Raw genomic sequence first — 26,816 nt, 5'->3', positions numbered from 1 at the left:
AATGGGATGAAATTCTGGGAGAGGAGCCGCAGGATGGGGTGGCTGGGGCACCCAAAGCCTTGGCTCGTGAGTCGTGGGCTCTCCGCTTCCGAGGTGGGTGCGCCGAAGGGAGTGGGGGGCAGCACCCGGGGCTGGGGTCTGCCCAGGGCAGCCCCCCGAGCTCTTGCAGAGCGCCCCAAGAATGCCAACCGGAAACCACCTGATTTATTTTTATTTTTATTTTTATTTTTATTTTTATTTTTATTTTTATTTTTATTTTTAAAATATTCCTGTGGTCCAAACAAACACGCGTTTCCCTCCTGCTGTTCCCATCGCGGACCTGGACCCTCATGCGTGTGGTTAGGGGCTGGCGAGCGCCAGGGGGGGTCCCGGGATGGGGAATTATTAAAGCTGGAAGATGCTTCCAAAAGCAACGCTACCACTGGGTTTTCCATCCTTTCTTCCTCCCCTCCTGGTGTTTCTCCCAACCTGGCCATGAAAAAAAAACGTTTCCAAGTTCGGAGCGGAGCTCACGGGTGTTTTATGCTTTAGGCACAAGCTCAGTCCTTTTTCCTAGACGGGATTTCCAGCGGGATAAGGAGCCTTTCCGCTTGCTGGGCTGGGAAGCCCTTTGTTTGCGGGATTCCCTGGCCAAGCAGCGGGGTGGCAGGGCCAGGGTATTCCCGCATTTGCTGCCATCTAACGGGAAAATTCAGCCTCGACCACCTCAACTCTTCTTATTTCGCGAGGAAATAAAAAAAAAATACATTTTCCTGCACCCTCCCACTGCTGCCCGGCAAGGCAGCACCCTCCGCACATAAATCCCAGAAATTCAGGTGAAGAGCAAAGCGGCTCCGATGGATGCTCCAGCGCACACACGGCTAGGAGGCACCATGGAGCCCCCCAGAAAGCACATTTTGGGGTTGACCAGGCTAAAATGGTGCTTCTCTTCCCACGCGCCACATGTGCAGCATGCGCTTGGATTTATATGATTTTAACATAAACCAGCAAAGCAGAAATAGTGAAAATGGGCCCCAAAAGCCTCAGGAAAAGCCATGGTTAGGGTACCCCAAACACCGGCTCCAGGCAGAGCTCTGGGCTGAGCCGCATCAACTCCTCCTGAGGAGCTGCGGTCTCCAGGCTGCTCCCACTGCTCCATCGGGAAAAATACTTTATAATGAAATATGGGAAAGAGGGATTGGCATGGAACAGGAATATAAGTATATTGCATTAAGAAAGGAACGGGAATATAAATATATTGTATTAAGAAAGGAACGGGAATACAAGTATATTGCATTAAGAAAGGAACGGGAATATAAATATATTGTATTAAGAAAGGAAAGGGAATACAAGTATATTACATTAAGAAAGGAATGGGAATATAAATATGTTGTATTAAGAAAGGAAAGGGAATACAAGTATATTGCATTAAGAAAGGAACGGGAATATAAATATATTGTATTAAGAAAGGAACAGGAATATAAGTATATTGCATTAAGAAAGGAATGGGAATATAAATATATTGTATTAAGAAAGGAAAGGGAATACAAGTACATTGCATTAAGAAAGGAACGGGAATATAAATATATTGTATTAAGAAAGGAACGGGAATATAAGTATATTGCATTAAGAAAGGAATGGGAATATAAATATATTGCAAAGGAACAGGAATATAAATATATTGCATTAAGAAAGGAATGGAAGCATAAATATATTGCATTAAGAAAAGAATGGGAATATAAATATATTGCATTAAGAAAGGAATGGGGGCATAAATATATTGCATTAAGAGAGGAACAGGAGCATAAATATATTGCATTAAGGAAAAAAAAAAGTCTTTTAATGATGGAGCCAATGGAAGGTGGCTTGTGGAGGCTGCAGGAAGGCTTAGGTGCTGGAGTGGTGCAGAGGTGCCGGAGCGGTGAGATGGGGCATGCGGAGGAGAGAACTCGTCTCTAAAAGACTTAAAAATTCCTGTGCCACTGCCAAGTTGGACCCTGCCTGGTGGAGCTCATAACCCTGCCGTTTCTGAGCGTGAGCTTGGTCCACCAGCAGCCTCATTTCATCTCCACCTGCAAATCAACCCACCTGTCATTCCCACCGTCGGGTACCGCATGGAGCTGCTCCATCCAAAGGGATAATTCTGGGAGCAGCAGAACCAAGCAGCCTGCTCCCGCCCGGCTCCATGCCTTGCAGGTCTCTCCCACGGAGATTTGGGGTTGTCTGATAAAGGCTAAATTTAAACTGCAGTTTTTCCATCAACACAGACGTTAATTAGTCCCAGTCAGCCGGGCCTTTATTAGTACCGACGTCGGTACATCGTGGAGCTTTGCAGTAGCTGCCCGCTGGGGAGTGCCAGGCAGCCCACGGATCCCACAACTGCTTGAAGCAGGGAAAGGGAAAACAGGTCCATAGACATGGCATCAGGAGCTCCCGAGCCTTGTTTCCTTGGAAAGCTGAGCTATAAACAGTTACAAACATGCAGAATGATTTTTTATATATATTTTTTTTTAATATATAGTGTCATTAGAAAACCAACCCGTGTTGTCACAGTAGTTTTGTCAAGCAGAAACTGGCTACTATTATGCTTTGCCAAAATATACATATAAATAATGACAACAAAAAGCAAACTCATCCGAGCAGAATTATTCCCCCAAATCCACATGTAAGCATAGCCTTTAAATACATCTATTGAGCTGCTGGGCAGCAACGCAACACATGCAATATATAAAAATACTGAAATAAACCACTTATATTCTTATTTATTTAGTCTGGATGTCTTTCTCTGCAAAAGTATAGTTCTCTGCATCAAGCTGTAAAAAGAAAAAAGAAAAAAAACCAACAACTGGCAATTGTGACATGGTCTTGTTTAGATTTTTCACGCTGCGTTTTAAAACTGATCCAGGATATAAAGAAGCGGCCACAGTTGCAGCAGGGCAGGGTGCAGCACCTTGCTCTTCCCTGCCCACCCTGAGACGGCTGCAATAGTGCAAAAATAGTGCAAAAAAGAGTTTTTGCTAGCATTTACCTGACCATACATCCCGCCAGCCTGGTGCTCTTTCGATTAGCCTGGACCTGCTTTTTTTTTTTTTCATTTATTTTGAGCAAAGTTTTTAGTAGTTTTCCATCAAAACCCGTTACTGCTCACTGGCACGATGGACCAGGAAAGGGCAAAACCAGCTTTACCGTGCCTGATCGGAGAGACTGAGCAAGTGCTTTTAGGATATATTGTGTATCTCGTCGTTCCAGACCCAATCTGATCGGATGACAAAGCCAGAGCAAAAGCCACCACTGCACAGCAGCACCGACCCCACCCCCCTCGTTTTATCCCTTGGCCTTCGGGTGACTCCCCGATGTTCATTCCTGTTATCCCAAGACTCAGCTTTGCTCCCTGCTGCTTCCCAGTGTCATTCCAGCACCTCCGATCCAGCTGGGTTCCTTTTCTGCCTCATTCCTTAGCCCGGGTTTTGTCTCCTGAAGAACGGGGTGAATTTTCCCACTTCGGGAAATCCGCCCATTTTGGAGGGCTCGTGTGCTGTGGGATAACGGCAGGAGATGGACGGGAAAGGGGCTGGGGGACAGCCGGTTCCTCCACAGTGGCTTTTGCTCAGCATCCCGGGGAGATGAGGGGGGGAAGGCACGGGTGGGGGGAGAGGTGGTGCCTCAGGGCTACTTTTACGCTTTTCTGGCTGTTGCTGCAGTTTCAGATCACAGCGAGGGCTCTGCCCATCCATCAGCAGCAGCCCTTTTTCTTCTGGGGTGGCTTTGGTACCTCGTCTGCCTTAGCTTTCAACTCATCCTCACGAACTTTGAGCAACCTGGGAGAAAAGGAAGCAAATTAGCCAGGTGTTACCCCCCCAGTTTGTATCCCTGTGCTATATGTCTCGACAAGCATCGGGAAAGGATGCTCAGCGTGGCTGGAAGGAGTTAGGAGCCTTCCCAGCTCATGATTTGAGAACCATGGGTTCTGCTAAAAAATGCCAACCTAAATCAAATCGCAGGCAGAATTTATTTCAGTCAACCCGTGGAGAAACCAGCAGCATCCTGAAAAAAGGTTAATTTCATTAATTATAATAACCTTGCCATGCTGGCTGTTCAGGAGACAGCGCTCACCCCCGGCTCATCCCAGCCCTGCACACGCTGCTCCGAGTTCTCCCCACGTCTGGGCGCAGGGAGTCTCTGGTGATGCTAACACCCTGGTATTTGGAGTTAAAAAAGCCGGGAGGGAGCCCAGTAAATTCAGGACAGCTGGCAAAATCCAAGCACATGGCTCACCTGACGAGGCTGACCATGGACTCGGAGACGTTGTGGCCCGAGGCAGCGCTGCATTCGTAAAACATGAGCTGATGCTCCTGCAAGACACAGAGCCCGGGGAGAAATGTAATATTCTTGCATCGGAATAGCTTAATATCAGCGTCAATAACCACGGGACAGTCACAGTCAAGGGGGAACAGGAGGGTCTCGAGGAAACAAATAAATCAATAACTTATTTACTGGGGTATGAGGGTGAAATCCAGCTTTTCTGGTAGCTGCAACACCAGCTTTTAATACCGAGGAAAAGGCTGCAGACAGAACAAGGCGTGATGCTCTTGGGTTAGCAGAGAAAATACGGAGATGTAACTAGGTGTTCCCATGTCTTTCGTGCCTGTCAGTGACTGGTTTGGGGGAAAAAAAAGCATCTGACCCCCGGTCCTGCCATCTCCATTTGTCAACTGGTCAACAGATACTGGCTCAAATCCAGAAATTTTAAAATTAAGTTGGTAAAGGTGAGATTCTTCTTGCCTAATTTTTATTACTCATCTATAGTTGAAGAGTTTAATCACCCTGTAAGCTTTTCAGTATCTTTAAAACAGGACAGGCTTAGTGGTTTTAGTATTTAAGTGATGCTGGGAAGACAGGTGATGCTTCACAGCAAAGATAAGTGAAACTGAAAACATTTTGATTTACAGATCCAGTTCCATAAACTGTTTTACTGGGATGGTGCTGATCAAAATGAAGATGGCAAGGGGAAAGCAAGGCAGGGAGGGGTGAGAGACGGGTTCAGGGACCACTTTGCACCACGGATGCACGGAAGGCGAGTTAAGGGCTTTCATGTTCCTCCGGGTGCTCAGGCTGGGGGCACCCACCCTCAGCTGTCCTGCCTCGCTCGGGCGGGCAGCACATCACGGCAGGACCAGCACCCACCTTGGCCAAGCGCTCGCCCTCCTTCGTAGGGACCCGTCTCTCCGCAGCGCAGTCCGTTTTGTTCCCGAGAAGCAGAACAGCAACTCCCTCCTCTGCTCCCTCCTGGGCCATGAGAGAGGGAGGGTCAGGAGCGTGTCACCCTGCCTCGAATCACAGCCGGGGGTACCATGAAGGATGCCCACACATTTGGGCACATAAAACCATAAATTCTTAAACGAGTTCAATAGCATTTAAGAAAGTGATTTATTTTTTTTTCTCCCCCTTTAAATCATCTGTCCTGGTCTATTAACAGGGCAGGGCAACTGGATGAGTTGCCCTTGTAGCGAATTCCCTTTGTGCTCAACCTCAGGAACCCTCTGGAGGATGCTCGGGCTGGGATTTACGGGCACTGAGCCAGGCGACATCCCATTTTGTTCCATTTGTTTTTGAACACTGGCTTTGTACTTGACTGGAAATCTCTGACAAGAAGTTTTTAGTAAGTCACAAGTTACGTCCCATTTCCCAGGACTCAAAGTGGACTATTCTTCATTTAAAAGTGTTCTTAAAATAACTTTCAACATTTTCCATTTCCCCGTGGGGTTTTTAATTTTTAAAAAAAGTTGATCATTATCGCAACGATGCTATCAACAAATTACCCCAGGAAACACTTCAAAAATGTGAAAGTTATCAGTATCTGAATTTAAATCCTCCGAGAAAAAATATTTTCTAGCCAAAGCAAAGCAGAACACCCTTTACAAGGGGCTTGGTCCCCCCAGCTGTCCATCCCTAACTGGTGACAGAGGGTGGGCTGATCTTGGGGTCACCACCGGTTCCAAGACTTCGGGGGCAGACCGAGGTTTTCCCGTTTCACCCACCTGGATGCAGCTCAGCCAGTACCGCACGTCCGAGAAGGAGTACTCCGATGTGATGTCGTACATCAGCACCACCCCGTCCGCTTTCCGAAAAAACTGCTTGGTGACACTGTGGTACCTGCGTGCATGTTAAACCATCACCGATACGGTCCAAAGGAGGTTTTGCCTAGGAGCGATCTGAAATCCCACTGGGAAAGCTGGGAATGCGCATCTCCAAAAAAAGGCAAAGCCCAGTTTTTGCTCCTATCCTGATTGCTGAGGCTGTACAAACAGCCCAAGTGCTTGTTTATATCTTAATTACTTCCTTTATTATGCTTTATCAGATCACATACTGCAAAGTCCCTCCTGACCCTTGCTCAGCAAAGCCAGCATCGTCCATCACCACGGCATCTGCCAGGAAAAAGAAAACCACAGGCTGCTCTCCGCAAGCAGACAGCACAGCACCTCACCTTTCCTGACCAGCTGAGTCCCACAGGCGGAGAGCAAAGCGCCTGTTGTCCACGATGAGGTGTTTGATCTGATAATCCAGCCCTAGGGAACACAAAGAGGGATGTTCTGATGCTGTAGCGTTCAGCCCTGTGGCAGGGGATGGATGGAGAAGGCCCGTGGGGCGGTTGTGGTCTGAGGCTGCAGCTCAAGGGCCTCATCCCAAGGGAACCTCCAGGTTTTAGCTCTTTAGCAGTGGGATTTTGGGAAGGTCTCTGATCTCACAATGAATAAAACTAGGTTGGTTAAGAGAGGAAAACACAGAGGAAAGGCAAAGCAGAGAGAAAAGCACTGGGGCTGCCGGTATCGGTGCCCTAGAGAGGGCATGGAGGACCAGCACCGCCTGCTCATGAGCATCCAGACGTGTGATGCTGGTGGTCCTACGTGGTCCTTGGTTGTATTGCACGCTTGGCATGAGCTGTAACATGCGTGTAGCGAACACCAGCAGCTTGCGGGGTGGAGGGAAGGGAATGGCAATGGAGACCCCCAGGTGGGTGCAGAGCTGTGCTGGAGAGGAGCTGGAGGACACCTACCTACTGTGGCAGTGAGGTGCGGGTTGAAGGTGTCGGCGTGCAAGCGGTACAGGAACGATGTTTTGCCCACATGGGAGTCCCCAACAAAGAGCACGTTGTAGAGGTGGTCTGGGTCCAGGGGGGCTTCAGGACAACCCCTCAGGGCAGCTCCTGACCAACCTGCAGTCACAGCCCTTGGCTCTCCTGGGCTGGGCTCACCTTCTGAGCTTGTTTTCCACCCAGCCTCTTGCATCTTCTCCTGTTGACCAACACTGAGGTCTTCGCTCTGTTCTGGCAAGAGCCGCCCCTGGGGCTGGGTGCTGCTGTGGGCTGCATCCCCCAGTGCACAGTCTCTGAAGACCATCCCCAGCTGATCATTCCCAGCATCTTCCTCCTGTTGGACCCTCGTGTGAAGGGTTAATGCTGGTGGCACCTCTTGTTCTGGAGGCTCAGCAGGTCTGGCAGCTACCTGCTCTGTTTCCATCACATGCTGTGGCTTCTCCTCCGGCTGCTGGGAAGCAGCATGAACCATCATCATCTTATCTGCCTGTGCGGAGACCTGCTCCCGGAGCTCGCTTTGGGCTGCCTGTCCCGAAGCACATAGCTGCCACACATCTGGAACGAGAACATCCTCCTGCATCACCGTTTCCAGCTTTAGCGTGCTGATTTGTAACGGCACCTCAGAGACGGGGGGAGCCAGCGCAGACGCAGGGTCATCACAGCCTTGCTTTGGCCCTAGACCCTGAGGTTCCACTAAACTCCTTGCCCCTGCCTCCAGCGCCTCTCCCTGCACCACTTCCAGCCCTGGAGCTCCATCCAGAGGCCTGCCCTCCGCAGCAGTCCTCCCTCCCTGCAGTAATCCCGGAGTCCGGGGATCCTCCAGGATCTGCCCATCCTGGCCAGTGAGTGCTCCCAGCTTTGCTCCCGGCTCAGGACCCTTGCCAGCAGTGGCGTGCTCAGGGCATGAAGCCCCCTCAGCCGGGGGGGACACGTGTGACCCCGCAGCAGCTTCCTCCCAAGGACCCCTGGCGTGGGCAGCACGCAGACCTGCCTCTGGACCCGGAGCCTGGCTCTGCTCCACTGCCCACAGCCCAGCGGCGCCCAGGGGTGCCAGATCTGCCCCCATGCTCCATCCTGAGGTTGATTTCAGCTCCTCCTCCTCTGTAGGTGGCTGCACTTTTGCATCAGTGCCCTGAGCCTCCGGCGTGCCCAGGATGACAGCCTCCTCCCCTGGCCGCACGCCCGCAGCAGCCCCCTCTCCCTGCGGATCCAGCCCAGGCTCGTGGGGCAGCTCACGCCCACCCTGCCCTTGTTCCCCATCCTCAGCCTCCTCTACGAGATGTATGGCTGCTCCCTGGGGGGTTTCTGGGCTGGTACCCCCATGCAGCCGCGCGTCTGCCTGGGCATCCTCTGCCTCCACCAGTTCCAGTGCCTGAGCCTTAACTGGGAACATCCCACACGGGTCTGGGCTCCCTGCAGCTGTTCCTGCTGGGGAAGGGCCCTCGCCGCGCACCGCAGCAGCGCCCATTTCTCCCCCCAGCCCTAACTCTGGTTTATCCTCCTCCCCCAGTGGCTGCACACCCGGAGTCCCCCTCCCTCCCTGCTCCAGCCCCCAGGAGCCGACCTCACTCGGGGGCTGCAGAGCTGCCTCCACCTCTGCAAGCAGCTGCACGTAGGCATCACCGCTCTGCGCCTCCAGCGGTTGCACATCTGTTCCCGCTCCACCTTCCTGCACATGGGTGGGTGGCAATGCCACTGGCCACGGCGCCCCTGCACCCATGTGCCCCCCCCATGACGTGTCTCCCCCTGCAGACTCACCGGGTGGCTCCATCACCCTGAGCCACATTACCTCCACCTCGGCCTCGGCCCCGGCTCTGCTGCTCCCTCCTCGCTGAGCCTGGGCTGGCAGCACGTCAGCATCCGAGGCTTCTCCCGGGAGCTGCAGCTCCTCCAGCATCCCGGGGCCAGGAGCCACCGTCACCTCGGGGAAGGCACCGTCACCCTGGGCTGCTCCCATTTGCATCTCGTCCTGGGATGGTGGCTCTGGCTCCAGGTGCTCTCCTGGCTTCATTTCAAGTCTCTCGGAGAGCCCCAGTGGCAGGGCAGCCCCTTCCCCCAGCGCCGTGCCCGTGGGCTGCGCACACTCACCCGGAGCCACAGCTGGATGAGGCTCATCCGTGGTGAGCCACCGTCCCACTACCAGGCCTGCCTCCCCGGCCGCAGGTGGCCCCACACCTGCCTCCAGATTTTCTCCCTGGCTTAATGCCGCTTCCTCAGCTTCTCCCAGGACCTGTGCCTTTTCCCAGCCTGTTTTTTCCTGCGTCCATCCTGCTACCTCCACCTCCATCCGTGCCTGCTCCCCTGCCTCCATCCCTGCCTCCTGCTCCCCTGCCTCCATCCGTGCCTCCTGCTCTCCTGCCTCCATCCGTGCCTGCTCCCCTGCCTCCATCCGTGCCTGCTCCCCTGCCTCCATCCGTGCCTGCTCTCCTGCCTCCATCCGTGCCTGCTCCCCTGCCTCCATCCGTGCCTGCTCCCCTGCCTCCATCCCTGCCTCCTGCTCCCCTGCCTCCATCCGTGCCTCCTGCTCTCCTGCCTCCATCCGTGCCTGCTCCCCTGCCTCCATCTGTGCCTGCTCCCCTGCCTCCATCCCTGCCTCCTGCTCCCCTGCCTCCATCCCTGCCTCCTGCTCTCCTGCCTCCATCCGTGCCTGCTCCCCTGCCTCCATCCGTGCCTGCTCTCCTGCCTCCATCCGTGCCTGCTCCCCTGCCTCCATCCCTGCCTCCTGCTCCCCTGCCTCCATCCGTGCCTCCTGCTCTCCTGCCTCCATCCGTGCCTCCTGCTCCCCTGCCTCCATCTGTGCCTCCTGCTCTCCTGCCTCCATCCCTGCCTCCTGCTCTCCTGCCTCCATCCCTGCCTCCTGCTCCCCTGCCTCCATCCCTGCCTCCTGCTCCCCTGCCTCCATCTGTGCCTCCTGCTCTCCTGCCTCCATCCGTGCCTGCTCCCCTGCCTCCATCCGTGCCTGCTCTCCTGCCTCCATCCGTGCCTGCTCTCCTGCCTCCATCCGTGCCTCCTGCTCTCCTGCCTCCATCCGTGCCTGCTCCCCTGCCTCCATCCGTGCCTGCTCTCCTGCCTCCATCCGTGCCTGCTCTCCTGCCTCCATCCGTGCCTCCTGCTCTCCTGCCTCCATCCGTGCCTGCTCCCCTGCCTCCATCCGTGCCTGCTCTCCTGCCTCCATCCGTGCCTCCTGCTCTCCTGCCTCCATCCGTGCCTGCTCCCCTGCCTCCATCCGTGCCTGCTCTCCTGCCTCCATCCGTGCCTGCTCCCCTGCCTCCATCCGTGCCTCCTGCTCCCCTGCCTCCATCCGTGCCTCCTGCTCTCCTGCCTCCATCCGTGCCTGCTCCCCTGCCTCCATCCGTGCCTGCTCCCCTGCCTCCATCCGTGCCTCCTGCTCCCCTGCCTCCATCCGTGCCTCCTGCTCTCCTGCCTCCATCCGTGCCTGCTCCCCTGCCTCCATCCGTGCCTGCTCTCCTGCCTCCATCCGTGCCTCCTGCTCCCCTGCCTCCATCCGTGCCTCCTGCTCTCCTGCCTCCATCCGTGCCTGCTCCCCTGCCTCCATCCGTGCCTGCTCCCCTGCCTCCATCCGTGCCTCCTGCTCCCCTGCCTCCATCCGTGCCTCCTGCTCCCCTGCCTCCATCCGTGCCTCCTGCTCTCCTGCCTCCATCCGTGCCTGCTCCCCTGCCTCCATCCGTGCCTGCTCTCCTGCCTCCATCCGTGCCTGCTCCCCTGCCTCCATCCGTGCCTGCTCTCCTGCCTCCATCCGTGCCTGCTCCCCTGCCTCCATCCGTGCCTGCTCCCCTGCCTCCATCCGTGCCTCCTGCTCTCCTGCCTCCATCCGTGCCTGCTCCCCTGCCTCCATCCGTGCCTGCTCTCCTGCCTCCATCCGTGCCTGCTCTCCTGCCTCCATCCGTGCCTCCTGCTCTCCTGCCTCCATCCGTGCCTGCTCCCCTGCCTCCATCCGTGCCTCCTGCTCTCCTGCCTCCATCCGTGCCTCCTGCTCTCCTGCCTCCATCCGTGCCTGCTCCCCTGCCTCCATCCGTGCCTGCTCTCCTGCCTCCATCCGTGCCTGCTCTCCTGCCTCCATCCGTGCCTCCTGCTCTCCTGCCTCCATCCGTGCCTGCTCCCCTGCCTCCATCCCTGCCTCCTGCTCCCCTGCCTCCATCCGTGCCTCCTGCTCTCCTGCCTCCATCCGTGCCTCCTGCTCCCCTGCCTCCATCTGTGCCTCCTGCTCTCCTGCCTCCATCCCTGCCTCCTGCTCCCCTGCCTCCATCCCTGCCTCCTGCTCCCCTGCCTCCATCTGTGCCTCCTGCTCTCCTGCCTCCATCCGTGCCTGCTCCCCTGCCTCCATCCGTGCCTGCTCTCCTGCCTCCATCCGTGCCTGCTCTCCTGCCTCCATCCGTGCCTGCTCCCCTGCCTCCATCCGTGCCTCCTGCTCTCCTGCCTCCATCCGTGCCTGCTCCCCTGCCTCCATCCGTGCCTGCTCTCCTGCCTCCATCCGTGCCTCCTGCTCTCCTGCCTCCATCCGTGCCTGCTCCCCTGCCTCCATCCGTGCCTCCTGCTCTCCTGCCTCCATCCGTGCCTGCTCTCCTGCCTCCATCCGTGCCTGCTCCCCTGCCTCCATCCGTGCCTGCTCTCCTGCCTCCATCCGTGCCTGCTCCCCTGCCTCCATCCGTGCCTCCTGCTCTCCTGCCTCCATCCGTGCCTCCTGCTCCCCTGCCTCCATCCGTGCCTCCTGCTCTCCTGCCTCCATCCGTGCCTGCTCCCCTGCCTCCATCCGTGCCTGCTCCCCTGCCTCCATCCCTGCCTCCTGCTCCCCTGCCTCCATCCGTGCCTGCTCCCCTGCCTCCATCCGTGCCTCCTGCTCCCCTGCCTCCATCTGTGCCTCCTGCTCTCCTGCCTCCATCCGTGCCTCCTGCTCCCCTGCCTCCATCCGTGCCTCCTGCTCCCCTGCCTCCATCCGTGCCTGCTCCCCTGCCTCCATCCGTGCCTCCTGCTCCCCTGCCTCCATCCGTGCCTCCTGCTCCCCTGCCTCCATCCGTGCCTCCTGCTCTCCTGCCTCCATCCGTGCCTGCTCTCCTGCCTCCATCCGTGCCTCCTGCTCTCCTGCCTCCATCCGTGCCTGCTCCCCTGCCTCCATCCGTGCCTGCTCTCCTGCCTCCATCCGTGCCTCCTGCTCCCCTGCCTCCATCCGTGCCTCCTGCTCCCCTGCCTCCATCTGTGCCTCCTGCTCCCCTGCCTCCATCTGTGCCTCCTGCTCTCCTGCCTCCATCCGTGCCTGCTCCCCTGCCTCCATCCGTGCCTCCTGCTCTCCTGCCTCCATCCGTGCCTGCTCTCCTGCCTCCATCCGTGCCTGCTCCCCTGCCTCCATCCGTGCCTCCTGCTCTCCTGCCTCCATCCGTGCCTCCTGCTCCCCTGCCTCCATGCTTTCTCCCAGTGCTCCTTGCAGATGCTCAGCCACCTGTAACATCAGCTCCTTCGCACCAGCACCTTTTCCTTGTGAGAATAACATCCTCTGCACCTCCTCCGGGCTCTCCCCCTCCTCTGTCCCTGGCTCCTGAGCCCTGAGGTGCCCAGCTCCCATGGACGCACCAGCCTGTGTCACATCTGGAGCACAAAGCTCAGCCGCAGCTGGTCCCTCTTTCAGGTCTCCTTCAAACACCTTGTGACCGGTGTGGCTGGGGAGGGCGTCTGGCAGGACCCCAGGAGTTGTGCCTTGGGCTGTGCCTTTCTCCAGCCCCATTTGGGGCTCAGCGTCATCCTGGGGGTGATGGGCAGTGTCTGCCGGTGTGGGGGGTGCACCCAGTGCCTGTGGCTTCAGCTGTTTGCTCAGAGCCGCTATTGCATCATTCATCTCTCTTAGCAAAGAGCTTTGGTCAGAAAAGCGTTCCTCCTTCAGAGATTCTGGGAAGGGGTCCTCTTCTGCAGAGCTTGCTCTCCTCGGGGATCCCAGAAGGCTTATTTCTGCTGGCTGCATTTCCCAAACCCTGGAGAAGGCAGAAAATGTAGGGGTCAGCCCAGCCCCCACGTTGGGCTCCATCTCCCTCCTGCCCACCTGGGCTGATACCAGGGGGTCTCTGATCTATGCCCCACCCCCCACCCCCCCATCCCTCTCCAAACCCCATTTCATTGACCCCCGGGGTGTACTGGAGGCTCACGCGGGCAGGGATGGTGACAGGGAAAGGGGGATGCACACCCAGGGAGCCTGACCCAGGGCCGTATCCTGCCCAGCAAGTGAGCGTGCCTCTTCCCAGGCTCCGCGTTCACACTGTCGGAGATGAAAAGACAACTCCTGGCCAGATGTGCTGGGTACCTGAGCCAAGGGGGTGATGCAGGGCGACAAGCTGGGGCAAGAGATCTGATCTCTGGGGTGAGAGATGAGCGAGTGGCAAAGGAGCATTAAAGGGACTAAATATCATGTTTTCCCTGGGGAGGGTGGAGGACTTGGTGCTCAGCACCAGCTCGCAGACCTCGGGAGCACAAGCTGAAGCAGCAGCTGGTGCTCAGGACCCCTTACACTCGGTGGGTGCTCAGGACCCCTTACACTTGGTGGGTGCTCAGGACCCCTTACACTCGGTGGGTGCTCAGGACCCCTTACACTTGGTGGGTGCTCAGGACCCCTTACACTTGGTGGGTGCTCTTGGATTTGGGCTTGCCGCCGTGGGACCCCAGCCTGATCCGCATCTCGGAGCGGTATTTCTCTCTCTTCTCTGGACTCGTCTGCAGTGAACAGGGTGGGAAGAGGAGAGAGAAAAGCGTTGGGCGAGGGAGCGCTTCTGCCTGAATCGACGCTGAGCTCTCTGGCAGGTATCCAGGTGTACTCACCCAAAATCTTGGGGGTACCAGCACTAAGGGGCTGCTACCCCCCTCCCTTCCCAAACACCTGTATGGCACCATGCCAACCCAGTTTGAGCAAGCTTTTAGGGGAGGCACTGCCTCTGCTGCAGCAGCACCCCGTGCTCTTGGGCTCTCCGGCAGCCCCAGACCAAACAGCACAAGGCTCCGGAGCACGGACACCCTGTCCCGTCCCCATGCTCCCAGTTGAAGTACCTGTGGGGACACTGGTGTCTCGCCGGGCAGCTCTGCCACCGCTCTGTCCCTGCAAACACAGAGCACAGGGGTGAAAGTGGCAGTTGCATCCCATTCACCACGTCCATCCCTGCCCCAGGAGCAGCAATGGGCTGGAGCAGGACAGCAAAACCCACGACCCATGGATCAGTCCCGGTTGGGTCCCTCTGGGTGAAGGACATCCCCATCTCTGCTGGCACTGCCCTCGGGAGACACGTTCAGTGCGTGGTGCTGACAGTCCTGGCTTTTTTTTCTGTCGCTTTTCCCATCAAGCCACGCTTAATCTGCACCGTGGAGACCATTGAAGCACCGTGATGGCTGAGACCCATCAAACTCATTTCTCCATCTGCTGCAACCCCCAGGGGCAAATCACGGCACGCAGAGGGACACGATGCTCGCTCAGCTCCTCACCCCAGCTCCTCCGCCTGCTCCCAAGCCACCGCTGCCCTCGCTGTCCGCAGGCGCCCGTGGGTCTGCTGGAGCTGCTGGTGGAGGTGCTGCAGGCGGTCCTCCAGCACCCGGTTGCTCTCCTCCAGCTGCTGGTTTTCGGTGCTGGTGGCTTGCTGCGTGCTGCGGAGGCTGCGGCACCGTGTCTCCAGCTGCGGGATGGCAACTAGGACACTCACACCCCGCCAGAACCCCCGTGCAAAACAAAAATAAACTAAAAAAAAAAAGGTGGATAACCTTCTTCTCTAGACCTGGGGCTGAATTTCCCTGCCACCCCCCAAGAGTGGTGGGTGGGAAACTCAGCTTGGGTCCTCTGGGGATGGAGGGGATGGCAAAAGTGGGGATGGAGGTCCTATGTGACAACCTGCATCAGGGGGTGGTGGGGACAGACCGGGATCAGCAGTACAGCTCCGTGCTGCTGTTACAGCCCGGCTGGGGTAGCCCATAGGCACAAAGGGGGGGCTGGGGGCTGGGGGCTGGGGCCATCTCACCTCCATCTGCGCCGTGACCAAGCGCTGCACCTCCCTCTCGCTGGCATCCAGCACTCGCTGCAGCTCTGCGCCGTGCTGGTGGCTCCGGGCCAGGCTCTGGGATGGCAACAAGGACATCAGCACCCACTCACCCATCTGGGAGCTGCCGTGGGGGGTCGGGGGTGCTGGATGGCCCCCGGCATGGGCAGCAAGGGGAGAGGAGCAGCCAGTGCCCCACCTCCTGCTCCAGCCGCTGCTGCTCCTGCTGAATCCGCTGCTCCAGGGCCTCGCAGAGCTGCTGCACCTCCTTGTCGTGCTCGGCCACGCGCCTGCTGGGGACAGCAGGGCCGGGGGGGGTGGTCAGACCCTGCTGCAGTGGGTGCTGGCCCCTGGGACCCCACATCGCCCACGGGAGCTGCAGCCGGGTTTGCCTGCAGGGGTTCACCCAGCAAGGACCGTCCAGCAGCCCCAGTCCGGCACTTTTGCCATCCCACGAGTGACTGCAGAGGGAGCCGGACCCCAGACACCAGCTCCCAGGGAAACCTCCCCTCCAGCCACTGGTGGAGAAGCACCCCAGTTTCTCCCTCCTCGGGTACGTCTCCACGGCTGGGGTGAGCAGGGGCCCCATCCCTGTCCCCATCCTTCCCACCCCGTCCCTCTCCGCTGCCCTGGCGCGACTCACTTGTTCAGGGTCACCTCCAACGCCGCCTTCTTGCTCCTGGCTTCCTGGATGCGGTGCCTCATCTTGGCCAGAAAGTCCTCCAGGTTGCCCAGGAGTTGGGGTTCATCCTGCCGGAGCTTCACCCAGAGCTGCCATATCTCCTGTCTGCTGGGAGAGGGGGGTTTTGTGGCGAGCATCCCCCCCCGAACCCCCCCAAGCTGGGCCAGCTATGGGGTCGTTTAGCTCGCACCGTTCAGGATGTGCGGTCCTGGGGGACAGGTGAGCATTGGGGTGATCATGATCCTGTCTCCTGCTCCTGCGCTTGGGCCAAAGGCACCTCCAAGCCACTGCTGGGCTTGCTGCCTGCACGGAGACCTCCCGCCCCAAGCCTTTCCATCCTGCAGGACACCCATGGGTGCTAAACAGGGTGGCTTACTCATCAGAGACACCGTCCGTGCCCAGCTGCTCCATGAAGGCGGCGAAGTGTCTCTGCTCCTCGCTGTCCGCCCCCTCCAACGCCGGGCTGGGGAGGACCAAGCGGACCCTCCGGGATGCTGTTTTCCGCCGGCGGTGGCCCGTGGCAGCTTTGTGGGAGCTCAGGAACTGCCCTGCTGACAGATACCCCCAAACCCTCCGTGTCCAGCCAGGGGGACAACAAAGCCCAAACCCCAACACTTCTCACCCTGTGGCTTCAATAAGCCGCTGCAGCACAATAGAGCGAGTCATGGGCTGAGACCCAGGCACGGAGACACTTTTTGGGTCATCCTGTGCCACCCAGCAAGGGGAGAGTTTCAGGTTCCCCCTGGCAAAGCACCGAGGCTGTGTCCAGGATCAGCCCAGGCTGCTTGGAGATGCGTGCTGGCACTTACGGAGCCCGGCAGTGAACTCCTCAGTGCTTAACTGCCCGGTGCCGGCAGCATCCAGCCCATCGAAGACGAGCTCCAGCTCCTCTGTGCTGCACGGGAAATTTTCCTCCTGCAATTTCTAAAACCAAAGCAAATCAGGGGAAAAAACTACCCATCATCCAGCTTCCAGCCACCCCAGTGGCATTTGACATCCCCATCCCATACCTGCATGTCCGAGCGGGTGACAAACCCCGCCTGGTCCTTGTCCCGCTCCCTGAAGATGTCCTGCACTCTCTGCACCATTTCGGATGCCCACGGGGGCTCTTCGCCGGGGCCGGGGGCTGCTGCCAGTGCCTCACCGGAGCCTTCACGCAGCTGCTTGCGCCGGCTGGAGCCCAAGCGCCGGCCCTTGGCAGCCGCCCGCCGCTCGGATGTGGCTGCTGGCTCCATCCTGCCAAGGGGCAAACCGGTGCTGAGCCTCGGCCGGCTCCCTGCTTGCCAGAGCCCTTTGCTCCGGCGTGGTGGGACCCAGCTAGAAACTTGTTTTGGCTGGTGTGAAGGGCCCCAGGTTTGGCAATAGGAAGAGGCGCTTATCTCCGATTGCGCAGCACAAACGGAGCCTCCACCGGCAGCGAGCACCAGCCATCCCTGCCGGCTTCAAGCCTCGCACCCGCCGGGCGAGCAGCTTCTCCTGCCACTGGCCAAGTGGTCACCCCAGATCTCCCCTGCTTTGCCCTGGCTACAGAGGACACTCAGGGCACCGGCACTGCCGGGGCTCGAGGGCCAACCGGGAGGTGACACCGGCAAAGGACCAGCCAAGGCGATGCTGGAGGTCTGGGCAAGACGTGGCGGTTCTACCTGCATCCTCAAGCACATCAGCAGCTTTTAAAATTCCTCCCCCGGCTTTCAGGGCTGTGAGTCACCTCCGGCGAGAGCTGCCCGAGACCTCGGCTGCTTCTCATCACGCCTTCGTGCTTGCCCCGGCTTGTGGGAGTTGAGCTCAGGACCCCCACCCCCGGCTCCCCCCTCCCCATCCTGGGTGGGTAGCAGCGTCACCAGCAGCCACCGTGCCATCGCCGTGAGGGTTGTTCTCTGCATGGCAAAGCCAAAAAACCAAACGAGGGAAACCACAGCCCCGGAGAGCAGTGACGAGAGCGGGGGCCATGCTGGCGCCGGCCGCAGCCCAGCTTTCCGCTCCCCACCTGGGGAGACCCCCCGGCTGCGCCAGCCCCCTGCCCCTTTCCTTTCGCAATGGCCATTCTACTAAATCCCCAAGTGCACCAAAAACTTGGGAATAAGCCCCAAACCCATCCTCTTCCCCTTAAAGCATGAGGGTCTTGGGCAATTGCTGGAGTCCCACTGGACACTGGGGTTGGGGGGGGCAGAAGCCAGGTGCCTTCTGGTGGTCCCAGCCTCCCAGAGAGCAGAAGTGGGAGCTCTGGGGGGCAAGTGGGGTTGTTTATGGTGTGGAGAAGCCCCCAGTTACCTGCCCCAGCCCTGGGGCGGGGGAGGGGTGGGGGGGGGGCAAGCTGAACCCACCGCACCAGAGAGGCACGGAATGAAAAGGGGGGGCTGGGCTGGGAGCTGCGCACCCCCCAGCCCTGGCTGTGCAGGGATCCCCACGGCATTACTGATTCCTGGCGAACTGCCCCCCCCTCAAAACACCCCACGCTGCTCCCAGCCATCAGAAAAGGGACACCAGACACAATCCCCCGACAGGTAGCGAGAAAAACCTCCCCCCAGCTCACTGGTAGGAATTAAAAATCAAGTTTTCCTGGCTTTTCTCTTGTTTAAGGTGATACAGGAGTTATCCCCGGAGCGGCAGAACTCACCTTTCCCACCTGCCGAGGGGGACCCTCAGGTCCGGGGTGCGCGGGCTGGCGAGGATGCTGCTCCCACGCCGAGGGTGCTCGTCCTGCCCCGTGCCGGGGTGCTCACCCCTCTCTTACCCAAGGCGGCTTTCCGTTTTCGGGTTACGCTCAACTGCCGGTGCTCACACGTTTCCTGTTTGCTACGTTGCAAGCGGGGTGCGGGAAGGGCCTGTCCGGAGGGTCCCTGTCCCCCCAGCCCCCCAATCCCAAAGCAGAGGCACCGGAGGCATCTCCAGCAGAATTCCCCATCCTTTCCTTCCGTATTTGCAATAGTCCAGCCAAGGCTGGGAGGCGTTTGGGGCAGAGGAAAAGCAGCAGAGAAACAGCAAACACTATTTTAAGAGCCCCAATAAGCCGAAGGACAAGACTCGATACAACCCGCAGGTTACAGCATCCTACCGAAGACCGAGCAAACCTGCAAACCTCCCCCACGAGGTTCTTTGGACCCAGGATTTGGAGGTTCCCCTTCGCTGTGCTGCTCACACCAACGTTTTTTCAAGGCTCCTGCCTGAATCATTAACTCAGTTTAAAGCTGGCACCAAACACGCTGACTGCCCCCACCCCCTGGCAAGGCCGCGGGGGGGTGGGGTGGGTAGGTGGGTTCTGCATTTTTCCCTCGCTTTAACTGCAAAATGAGAAGAGATTCCAAGCAAGGGGAAATGCTAATTACTATCTCTAGGTTATAACTAGGATTCCCATCCCCTGGCTCACGGCGCGGGCATGGAGCAGGAGCCGTGGGGTGGAGGGTGATACCCTCCCCGTCTCCCCCCATCCAAGCTGGGAACCGGCTGCGGGGGTGCCCAGCCCCATCGCACCCTCCTGGGACCCCAGCCCAGCAGCAGCCAGCTCAGGGGCGTCTGCAGGCGGGTGGAGGGCTCAGCTCTTTCTTCTCTGCTCTCCCAACAAAGCTGGCACCGGTTCTCCCAGGTGGAAGCAACCCCGCAGCCAGGCTGGGGTGCTCAGCTCGCAAAAGCCACCTCTGAACTCAGCTTGTCACCGTGTCTCGCAGCCCCCGGGGCTGTGCGCCGCCACATGAGGGCTGAATTTTGGCTTGGCTTTGCCTAAGGATGCTTTTTGGGGGAAAACCCCTCAATACCCCTGGGAGAGCTCCCCGATTCCTGCGCTCTGCCCAGCAAGACTCCGGCATCTTGCTCCCAGCTGCCGAGCCCTGCCAGCAGCCCGTGCTGCGGTGGGAGGGCACGATCCAGCCCCACAGCACCAATAGCCCCCTCCAGCCCCAAGGAGATGCCCAGCAGGTCCCAGTGAAAGGGGATTGAATATGGTGGGGAAAGGAGAGGAAGCGCCTGACCCTCCTCCCAGCCCCTCTCAGCCATCGTGGCAGGTTGGTCCCCGCGTCCTCGCTCTGCGCTGAGCCTGGGCTGGGAAAGCAGCAAAATACAACCTGAGCTGAAAGCACAAGGTTTCCATCCATCCCTCAGCTGCTGGAAGCCCGGCACCGTTTTGCATCCCCAAAGCGGAGGGAACACGGTCCTCTTCGACCTGGGCGAGGAGATGCAGGGCTGGAGTCTCCCTGGGGGATGCAAAACTCCAGCAGAGGTACCAGCTCCCCCCCGCCCAGCAGAGCCAGAGCCTGGCTGTCCTCAGAGCCCCACAAACGGTGACAAGGGACTGTTTGCTGATTTATTTCTCGCTGCCTCCGCCGCTGCTCGTTGGGAGCAGCAGGCAGCAGCCAAGGGGGCTGCGAGGACTGACACGAGGAACATTAAAAGGGCTAAATCTGTAGGACTTGACTCAGCAGCAGCTAAAAGGCAGCAGGATTGTGCTCTGCAAACATTTCAAGGGGCATCAGCATGTGGGGGTGTCACCCAGCACCGTGGGGACCGGCAGGTGCCTCAGGGAGCCTCAGCTGAAGGACGACAGACGGTTGTTACCATCAACATTTTGTTTTCACCTGGATCCTCTGCAAACAGGGTCATTCACCGCATCAGCCGTAACTGGAGCTCACAGCCCACACATGAGCCTTGCTCGGTCCTCAGAGGAAGCAGCTGACGGTGGATCCAGGGGATCCAGTCCTGGCATCCAGCAGCTCCAGTCTCAGCCAGGACTTGGTGCTGCCACAGCACAGGGCACCCAGGACCCCCTTAAGGGGGTGGGGGGGATGTGACCAGCTGGCCACGGCTAACAGCCACCTGCCCACGAGGCACTGAGGGTGAGGAGCAGAGGACCAGGGTCACAGCAAGGGAGGGGGAATTCTGCGAGCAGCAGAGGAGCCCACGTGCACACAGGGGTCCCGCGGTGAGATGCCACACGGCTTGCACTGGCAGCACCGATCCTGCACCCAGCTGTCCCAAGGAAGCAGAGCAAAGCATGTGGGTTGTGGGGAAGGTTTTGCCCCACCCCCCCTGCTTGGATGTTTCATGGTGGAGAAGAGTCACCCAGGGCTGTACCAGCCCCTTCCCACAGCTGGGCTTGTGCTGCCACCAGCCCAAAGGCAGCACCCCCAGAGTGACCCCCCCTACCCCCAAGCAGGGACCCCAACCAGAGCATCCTCCTCCCCACAGCCAGACCCTGCTCCCAGCACCACTCTCTACGAACCCAGAGACACGGCTTCCCTTACGCAAGGTGAGTGTTTATTTGGAGTTAACATTTGTAGTCAAACAGGTATTTCCCCCTTCCCCCCCATGCAGACTTAATAGCATTATTATTTTTCTTTTTTCATAAATAAAGATTTAGTGCTGGGAGCTTGCCAGCTTCACTGAGAGCAAAGTGCTTCATGGTGCAAGGCAGGTCGACCCCATCTCTTTTCTGCCTGGGACCATCTTGCACCGGTTTCCCGAGACCAAATCCAGCAGAGCAGGAGATGAGCCCCATGAAAGTGCCGAGACCTGACAGTGTCGAGTCCCTCAAGAGCAGGGACTCATCCTTCAGCGCTAGAACATCCCTTGGTCCCAGAGGCAGCCAAAGCTGCTCACCCTGCAGAGCTAGGTGAGGGTCCTCTCTCACCCAGGCCCAAAGGAGAAAAAAAAAAAAAGTCCAAGAAAAAAAAAAAGCTACAACTTCTTTCGGTGTCATCCCTGCTGGTGAGCAGGATGCGTCCCTAGAGCAGTCCAGAGCCGGAGCAGGTAGTTCCCCAGCCTGGTGCCAGTGGTGATGGAGGCAGGAACATGGGGGCAAGCAGCACCACTCGACAAGCCAACAGGGTAAGGAAGTGGGGGGTTGGGTCAGCAGGGTGCAGGGGACCCCAAAGCCTCCCCCAGGCAGCGCTGGTCCCACAATGGCTGTGCCGAGCTCACCACTGGGGACCTCCAGCGGGTTTGTCACCATCCGCAGCCCATCTGATGGGTGGTGGCACCATGAGTCACCCAAGGGCTCTCCAGGGAGCAGCGCTCCCTCTCCCAAGCAGCCGTGGGAAGGAGCGGTCCCCACATCACTCTGCTTCCACGCACGGACAAGGGTTTACCACCCCTGGGTCCATCCTGCTGGCTAGAGGGCCACCACCACGTGCCAGCAACCAGGGTGTCCTCAGGGCCAGGCTGTCCCAGAGCTCTGCCCCGTGACCCTTTCTTAAGGCTATCTGGTGCCACCGGGTGGCTGGGACACAAGTGTCCTCCACAGACGGCCATCAGGCAGGGGAAGGACCACGGCTGGGCAGCAGGACGGTGCAAGGACGGTGCAAGGACGATGCTTGGCCCCACCACTCCAGGGCAGGGGACACTTTCTTCTCTGCCAGCAGGGCAATACCTTGGTCCCACCAAGCCCATCTCAGTCCTCCTCCATTGGGCTACAAGCCTCAGCGTGGGCTACTCCTCTACATTGCACACAGTAGAGGTCCCTCAGGACCCCAGAGCTACTCATAAATAGGAAACTACAGACTCTACGTTGCTTCAGACAGGCAGCATATACAGTACAGGGTGGGGGGAAGAAAGCCACGGACACCCCCCAGGGACATCAGCGTCAGCAGCTGGCCCCGAGCACTGTCACGTCACGGCTTGGGCTTGTCAGGGACCATCCTCCGCTTGGAGCTGTAGAAGTCTGGAGGGCAGAAAGAGAGAGTTGGGAAGTGCCTCCAGCCTGCTGGGAGCAGCAGGGCGGGGAGAGGGGAGGTGTCCCCAAGGAAGGGTCCCAAAACCCAGCCCAGGTGGGATCCCCCCCCTCAGAGCCACCCACCCCAGAGTCCCGGGGAGGAGAGCCTGTAGGTCTCCATCTCTTCTTTGGTCTCACTGGCATTGCCACCCCAGGCCCTGATCCTGGAGGACGGGCTCAGGCTGTGGGAACTGAAGGTACCCAACGATTTTTGGGGGCATCTTCAGCTATAAAACCCACAAGCCCAGTGCAAGCCCCCTGCCTGTCCCCCAGCAACCAAAATGCACCCCGTTTGTGGCCTTTTCCCCTTGGAAGATTGATCCCCAGGAGAAATGCACGGAGGGTGGTCCCCTCCCCACACCCAGGCAGGGGTCTTGCACTCAGGTCCCCTCCATCTGTCCCTACCAGGAGAGCCATGACACCACCAATGCCACCGAGCACGCACGGAGTGACACCAAACCTCCAGCACTCACCTTTCATGGTGGTCTGCCGACGTTTCAGGCCCCGTGGGGAACCAGCCCTGTAGACCTCCGAGCTCTGTTGAGATGCCTCAGGGCAAATCCTGCCAAGATGGTCCTTGGGGGGGACTTTGTGGACCAAGGAGCTCCTGCTCTCACTGCTGATGCCCGTGACCAGGCTGTGGACCTCCCGGGACTGTTGCTCAGCCAGGAAGACCCTCTCCCACTTGAACTGTCCTTCCAAGGGAGTCTCCGTCTCAAAGTTGAAGTTCCAGCGCTCCTGAACTTCCTCCAGGTGTTGCCTCATCAGGTCCTCAAAGTCATTCTTGAGTTGGTGGTGGTCCACAGGGCCAAAGAGATTCCTGCATGCCTTGGTGCTGCATTGCATCTGCCCAGCCTTGCTCTGAGACAGGGGCATCGTGGCGGCTGGGAGGAAAGCAGAACAAGTTACTGGGGTGTTGGGCGAGGCACCAGCAAGCCCAAGGGCCAGCACGCTTGTTACCAGAGCAAAGCACCCAGTAGCCAAGGTGGGACAGGCTGGGTTGGGCTCAGCAACAAGGCAGCCCAGAGGGGACCTCCATCTGCCAGCACACATCTTGGGCCCAGACACGTGGGATTCCAGCAGGGTCTTAGAGGGCAGAAGCTTGAGCATGACCAAGGTCAACCACCACAGCCTGGTGTGACGCAGAAGGATGGGGAAGGTGCACACGGTGCTCCCCGTTCCCCCTCCAGCAGGTGAAGCCCTGCCGGGGCTGAGCATCCGGCATCCCGATGCTGCCGCCGGTTCCATCCACGACCCCACCGCAGTCTCACTTCCACGCGGGCACAAGGCAAGTCGGCACACGGGCAAGTGAAGCAACAGGGTGTTTTTCTGGCCAGTTTCTTCATCTCAAGAACCCAGGCCCAGTGGCAAGGAAGCCTTTTAAGCAACTGCAAGAACATGCCACAAGCTTGACCACTTGGTTTACCACCCTCCTTATCCGCAAGGAGCTGTTGGGCAACCAAAGACACTGTTTGTTTTTGTGTTTTTTTTTTTTTTTTTTTTTTTTTTCCCCCTCAAACTGATGCCAAAAGCCTTGACCTTCACGGTTTTGGCAGAGTCTTCCCTTCCGAGCAGCCCCCCCCCCCTCACACGTGCGGGGGGCTAAGGGACCCCTCACGCCACCCACCCTCATGGGGAGCCTTGTTATCAGGGCAAAGCAAAGCAACGCTCTGGGATTTGACGGCTTGCAGAGCTAAGGCTTCATCCTGCTTGGATAACCAAGCTCATTAAATCTGCTTTAAAAAAAATAATAAAAGCTTCATGGAAATAAAATCCCTCTGTACAAGATTGCTTTCTCATTGTCCACCAGATCTGGGACCCCCAAATCCACAGCAGGTCTCCAGGCTTGCACCCCCAAACCTCCCCAGGGAGGGGGTGCTCAGCCTCCTGCAGGGATTTCTGCCCAAACTCAGCACCCCCAGCCCCCCCGGAGCCCAGCACTGCATTGCCAGGTGTGCCATCAGCACAGCTGGAGACCCTCCAGGCGGGGGGCTTGGGAGGGCCACCCCGACCCCTCTGCCCTGCCCTGCTCCCAGAGTAAATTACATCCTGGAGTAAAAATAGCAATCCAGCTTCCCAAATCCAGCTTCCTATCTCCGGGCTGCCGGCAGCACAGCCGGGGTGACATCACTGAGCACAAGTCCCAGCATGTCCAGGCAAGCCCTGGCAGGTAGCGGGATGGGGACACGCTCCGACACCCTGACCAGACACCCCCGGCAGGGTTGGGCACCCCCATCCCCCATCCTCATGCCACCCATGTCCCCCATCCCCCGGCCAGCGCCAGGGCCCAGGTGCCACCCCACAGGAGGCAACAGCTTCACTCTGATTCATAATTCCACATCACCAGAGCCACCAGGGGCGAAGGGCAAAGGGCCAAGGCCAGCCCCTCTCCCCCCCCCAACCCCCGTGCCCCCCCGGGGGTGGCGATGCTTCCAGCAGCCCCTGCAAGGGCAGAGCTTTGGGGGTCCCCACGCCACCGAGCGATGCAGGTGCATGGCTGCCTTAAGCCTCCCCCAGCCTGGCGACGCAGGCACTCCCGGGGAGGGGGGATACACACCCTCCCCCACCCCCACAGCCACCTGCAGCACCCAGGACCAGTTACACCAGTTGGGGAAGGCTTGCGGGGGGACGGGGACAGGAGGGGCTGGGAGCACAGCACCCCCGACGATGGATGGAGCCGGCAGCCGCTCATGACACCGATGAGCCGGGGGGGAGGGGGCCGGCGGAGCTAGGGGGGTGAAGACCCCCCCCGTTGCCATGGCACCACCACCCCCCCCCCGGGATGCTCCGCGGCGGGGGGCTCTGCGGCGACCGCAGCGCAGCCGGGGCGGGGGAGGGGGGGCACTCACCCACCACCCACCCCCCCGGCACCGGGGGACGCGGACCCGGCCAGGAGCCGCCGCCCGATCCCGTTGCGGCGCGTTCCCCTCCCCCCCCGAGCCTGCACCGGTGACACCGACACCCACAGCCCCCCCCGCGGTGACGGTGACACCGACAGCCGCCCCTCCCCCCGCGGTGACACCGACACCCACAGCCGCCCCTCCCCCCGCGGTGACACCGACACCCACAGCCCCACCGGCTGCCGCCCGCACTCACCGTCGCGTCTCCCGACTGCCGGTGCCCGTCGCGCCGCGGTTTATAAGCGGAGGGACGGGGCGGGGCCTCCCCCCTCCCCCCCCCACTCCGGGATTTCCCTCCCGGCCCGCCCCGCCCAGCCCCGGGGGTGCCGCGACCGCCGTCACTGGGTGCGGGGACCCCCTGCCTCGGGGTGCTGCAAGGATCCCCCCCATCGGGGCATATAAGGAGCCCCCCATGAGACAGGGACCCCCTTCTTACAGGGGTGCGGGGGTCCCCCCATCAGGGCACACAGGGAGCCCCCCCCGAGGAGATACAGGGACCCCCTTACTTGAGGTGCTGCAAGGTTCCTCCCATCAGGGCACACAGGGAGCCCCCCATGAGGGGATACAGGGACCCCCTCACCAGGTGCTAGAGGGAGCCCCCCCATTAGGAGATACAGGCACAGCACTCCACAGGGATTGCAGGGACACCCCCCAGAAGGGGAAGGAGGGACCCCCTTCCTGGGGGGGGTGTATGGACCTCCCCATTAGGGGATGGAGGGACTCCCCTACCAGGGGATGGAGGGACCCCCCCCATCAGAGGATACGGGGACCCACTTCCTATTGGGATGCAGGGATCCCCCCCAGAAGGAGATACTGGGACCTGCTTCCTGCAGGGGTGCCAGGACCCCCCATGGGGGATACAGGGATCCCCCATTAGGACCTACAGGCACCCCCCTCCTCAAGGGGGTACAGGGACACCCCCCAGAAAGGGGGTGCCGGGCTCTCCCCATTAGAGGATGCAAGGACCCTCCCCCCCCCCAAAGGATGGAGGGGTGTCCCATCCCAGCTGGGAGACGCAGGGTCTTGGCTGGCTGGAGGGGGGTGTCCCCATCCCCCCCAGGCTTTCCTGCCCCCCCAAGTCACTGTCGGAGGGGGAAAACGGATTAAGGAAGGGGCGACTCAGCCCCTCGGGGTGCCCAACCTCGGAGCCACGCTGGGGTGATGCTCCCCGGGTCCCCAGGCAGTGCCCGACCCCGGCCCGGCCGCAGGCTGCCCCTGGCCTCTCCTGCGGGATTTTCTCCCGGGGGGTCTGCTCCGCCGACGGGACCCCCCTGGCACCCCGGCTTCGTTTTGGGAAGGATCTGCTGGTCCGAACCCTGCAGGCTGCGGGGCAGGGATGAAGAGCAGGAACAAGCCCGTGCATGTCCCGCAGGAACCCGCGAGGAGGATCTGGAGGGATCTGGGGCTTAACTGGGAAACATCCCAGTCTGAAAGGTCTGAACCC

The 26,816-nt window shown here is 59.3% G+C and overlaps 2 protein-coding genes across 6 annotated transcripts; both read right to left on the bottom strand.

Moving 5' to 3' along the window:
* Positions 1 to 203: 203 nt before the first annotated feature.
* RAB44 (RAB44, member RAS oncogene family) lies at positions 204 to 20,905 on the bottom strand. Of its 5 annotated transcripts, none has more exons than XM_080367238.1 (18): positions 18,390 to 20,905; positions 16,783 to 17,008; positions 16,582 to 16,696; positions 16,149 to 16,320; positions 15,734 to 15,880; positions 15,290 to 15,383; positions 15,073 to 15,168; positions 14,546 to 14,733; positions 14,117 to 14,165; positions 13,692 to 13,786; positions 12,659 to 13,053; positions 7,034 to 7,627; positions 6,464 to 6,545; positions 6,018 to 6,132; positions 5,164 to 5,265; positions 4,255 to 4,331; positions 2,068 to 3,797; positions 204 to 468 (listed from the first exon to the last, which is right to left on the bottom strand). In XM_080367238.1, the coding sequence occupies exons 2-17, from the start codon at positions 17,005 to 17,007 to the stop codon at positions 3,713 to 3,715; spliced, it is 2,631 nt and encodes an 876-aa protein (XP_080223364.1). In that variant the 5' UTR covers position 17,008; positions 18,390 to 20,905; the 3' UTR covers positions 204 to 468; positions 2,068 to 3,712. The 5 variants fall into 5 exon arrangements, with proteins under 5 accessions (XP_080223364.1, XP_080223366.1, XP_080223365.1 ...); XM_080367240.1 differs by having other exon boundaries at positions 15,290 to 15,380; XM_080367239.1 differs by having other exon boundaries at positions 15,734 to 15,877.
* Positions 20,906 to 20,997: 92 nt separating this feature from the next.
* On the bottom strand, positions 20,998 to 25,628 carry CDKN1A (cyclin dependent kinase inhibitor 1A). Its single transcript, XM_080367306.1, has 3 exons — positions 25,569 to 25,628; positions 22,946 to 23,356; positions 20,998 to 22,421 (listed from the first exon to the last, which is right to left on the bottom strand). Exons 2-3 carry the CDS (start codon positions 23,346 to 23,348, stop codon positions 22,372 to 22,374), a joined length of 453 nt encoding a protein of 150 aa, XP_080223432.1. The 5' UTR covers positions 23,349 to 23,356; positions 25,569 to 25,628; the 3' UTR covers positions 20,998 to 22,371.
* Between the last annotated feature and the right edge of the window lie 1,188 nt (positions 25,629 to 26,816).

Source organism: Falco punctatus (assembly GCF_963210335.1).
Source record: "Falco punctatus genome assembly, chromosome: 17".
Lineage (NCBI taxonomy): Eukaryota > Metazoa > Chordata > Aves > Falconiformes > Falconidae > Falco > Falco punctatus.
The sequence above is the reverse complement of the archived record's forward strand: the minus strand, read 5'-3'. Positions and strand labels throughout refer to the sequence as shown.

Coding starts and splice junctions, on each gene's coding strand:
- CDKN1A (XM_080367306.1), bottom strand. CDS start 23,348: ATGCCCCTGTCTCAGAGCAAGGCTGGGCAGATGCAATGCAGCACCAAG. Junction 22,422..22,945: donor TCGGCAGACCACCATGAAAG/GTGAGTGCTGGA, acceptor TCTGCCCTCCAG/ACTTCTACAGCTCCAAGCGG.
- RAB44 (XM_080367237.1), bottom strand. CDS start 9,410: ATGGAGGCAGGGGAGCAGGAGGCAGGGATGGAGGCAGGGGAGCAGGCA. Junction 6,133..6,463: donor GACTCAGCTGGTCAGGAAAG/GTGAGGTGCTGT, acceptor ACATGCACGCAG/GTACCACAGTGTCACCAAGC. Junction 4,332..5,163: donor AGGGCGAGCGCTTGGCCAAG/GTGGGTGCTGGT, acceptor TGTGTCTTGCAG/GAGCATCAGCTCATGTTTTA.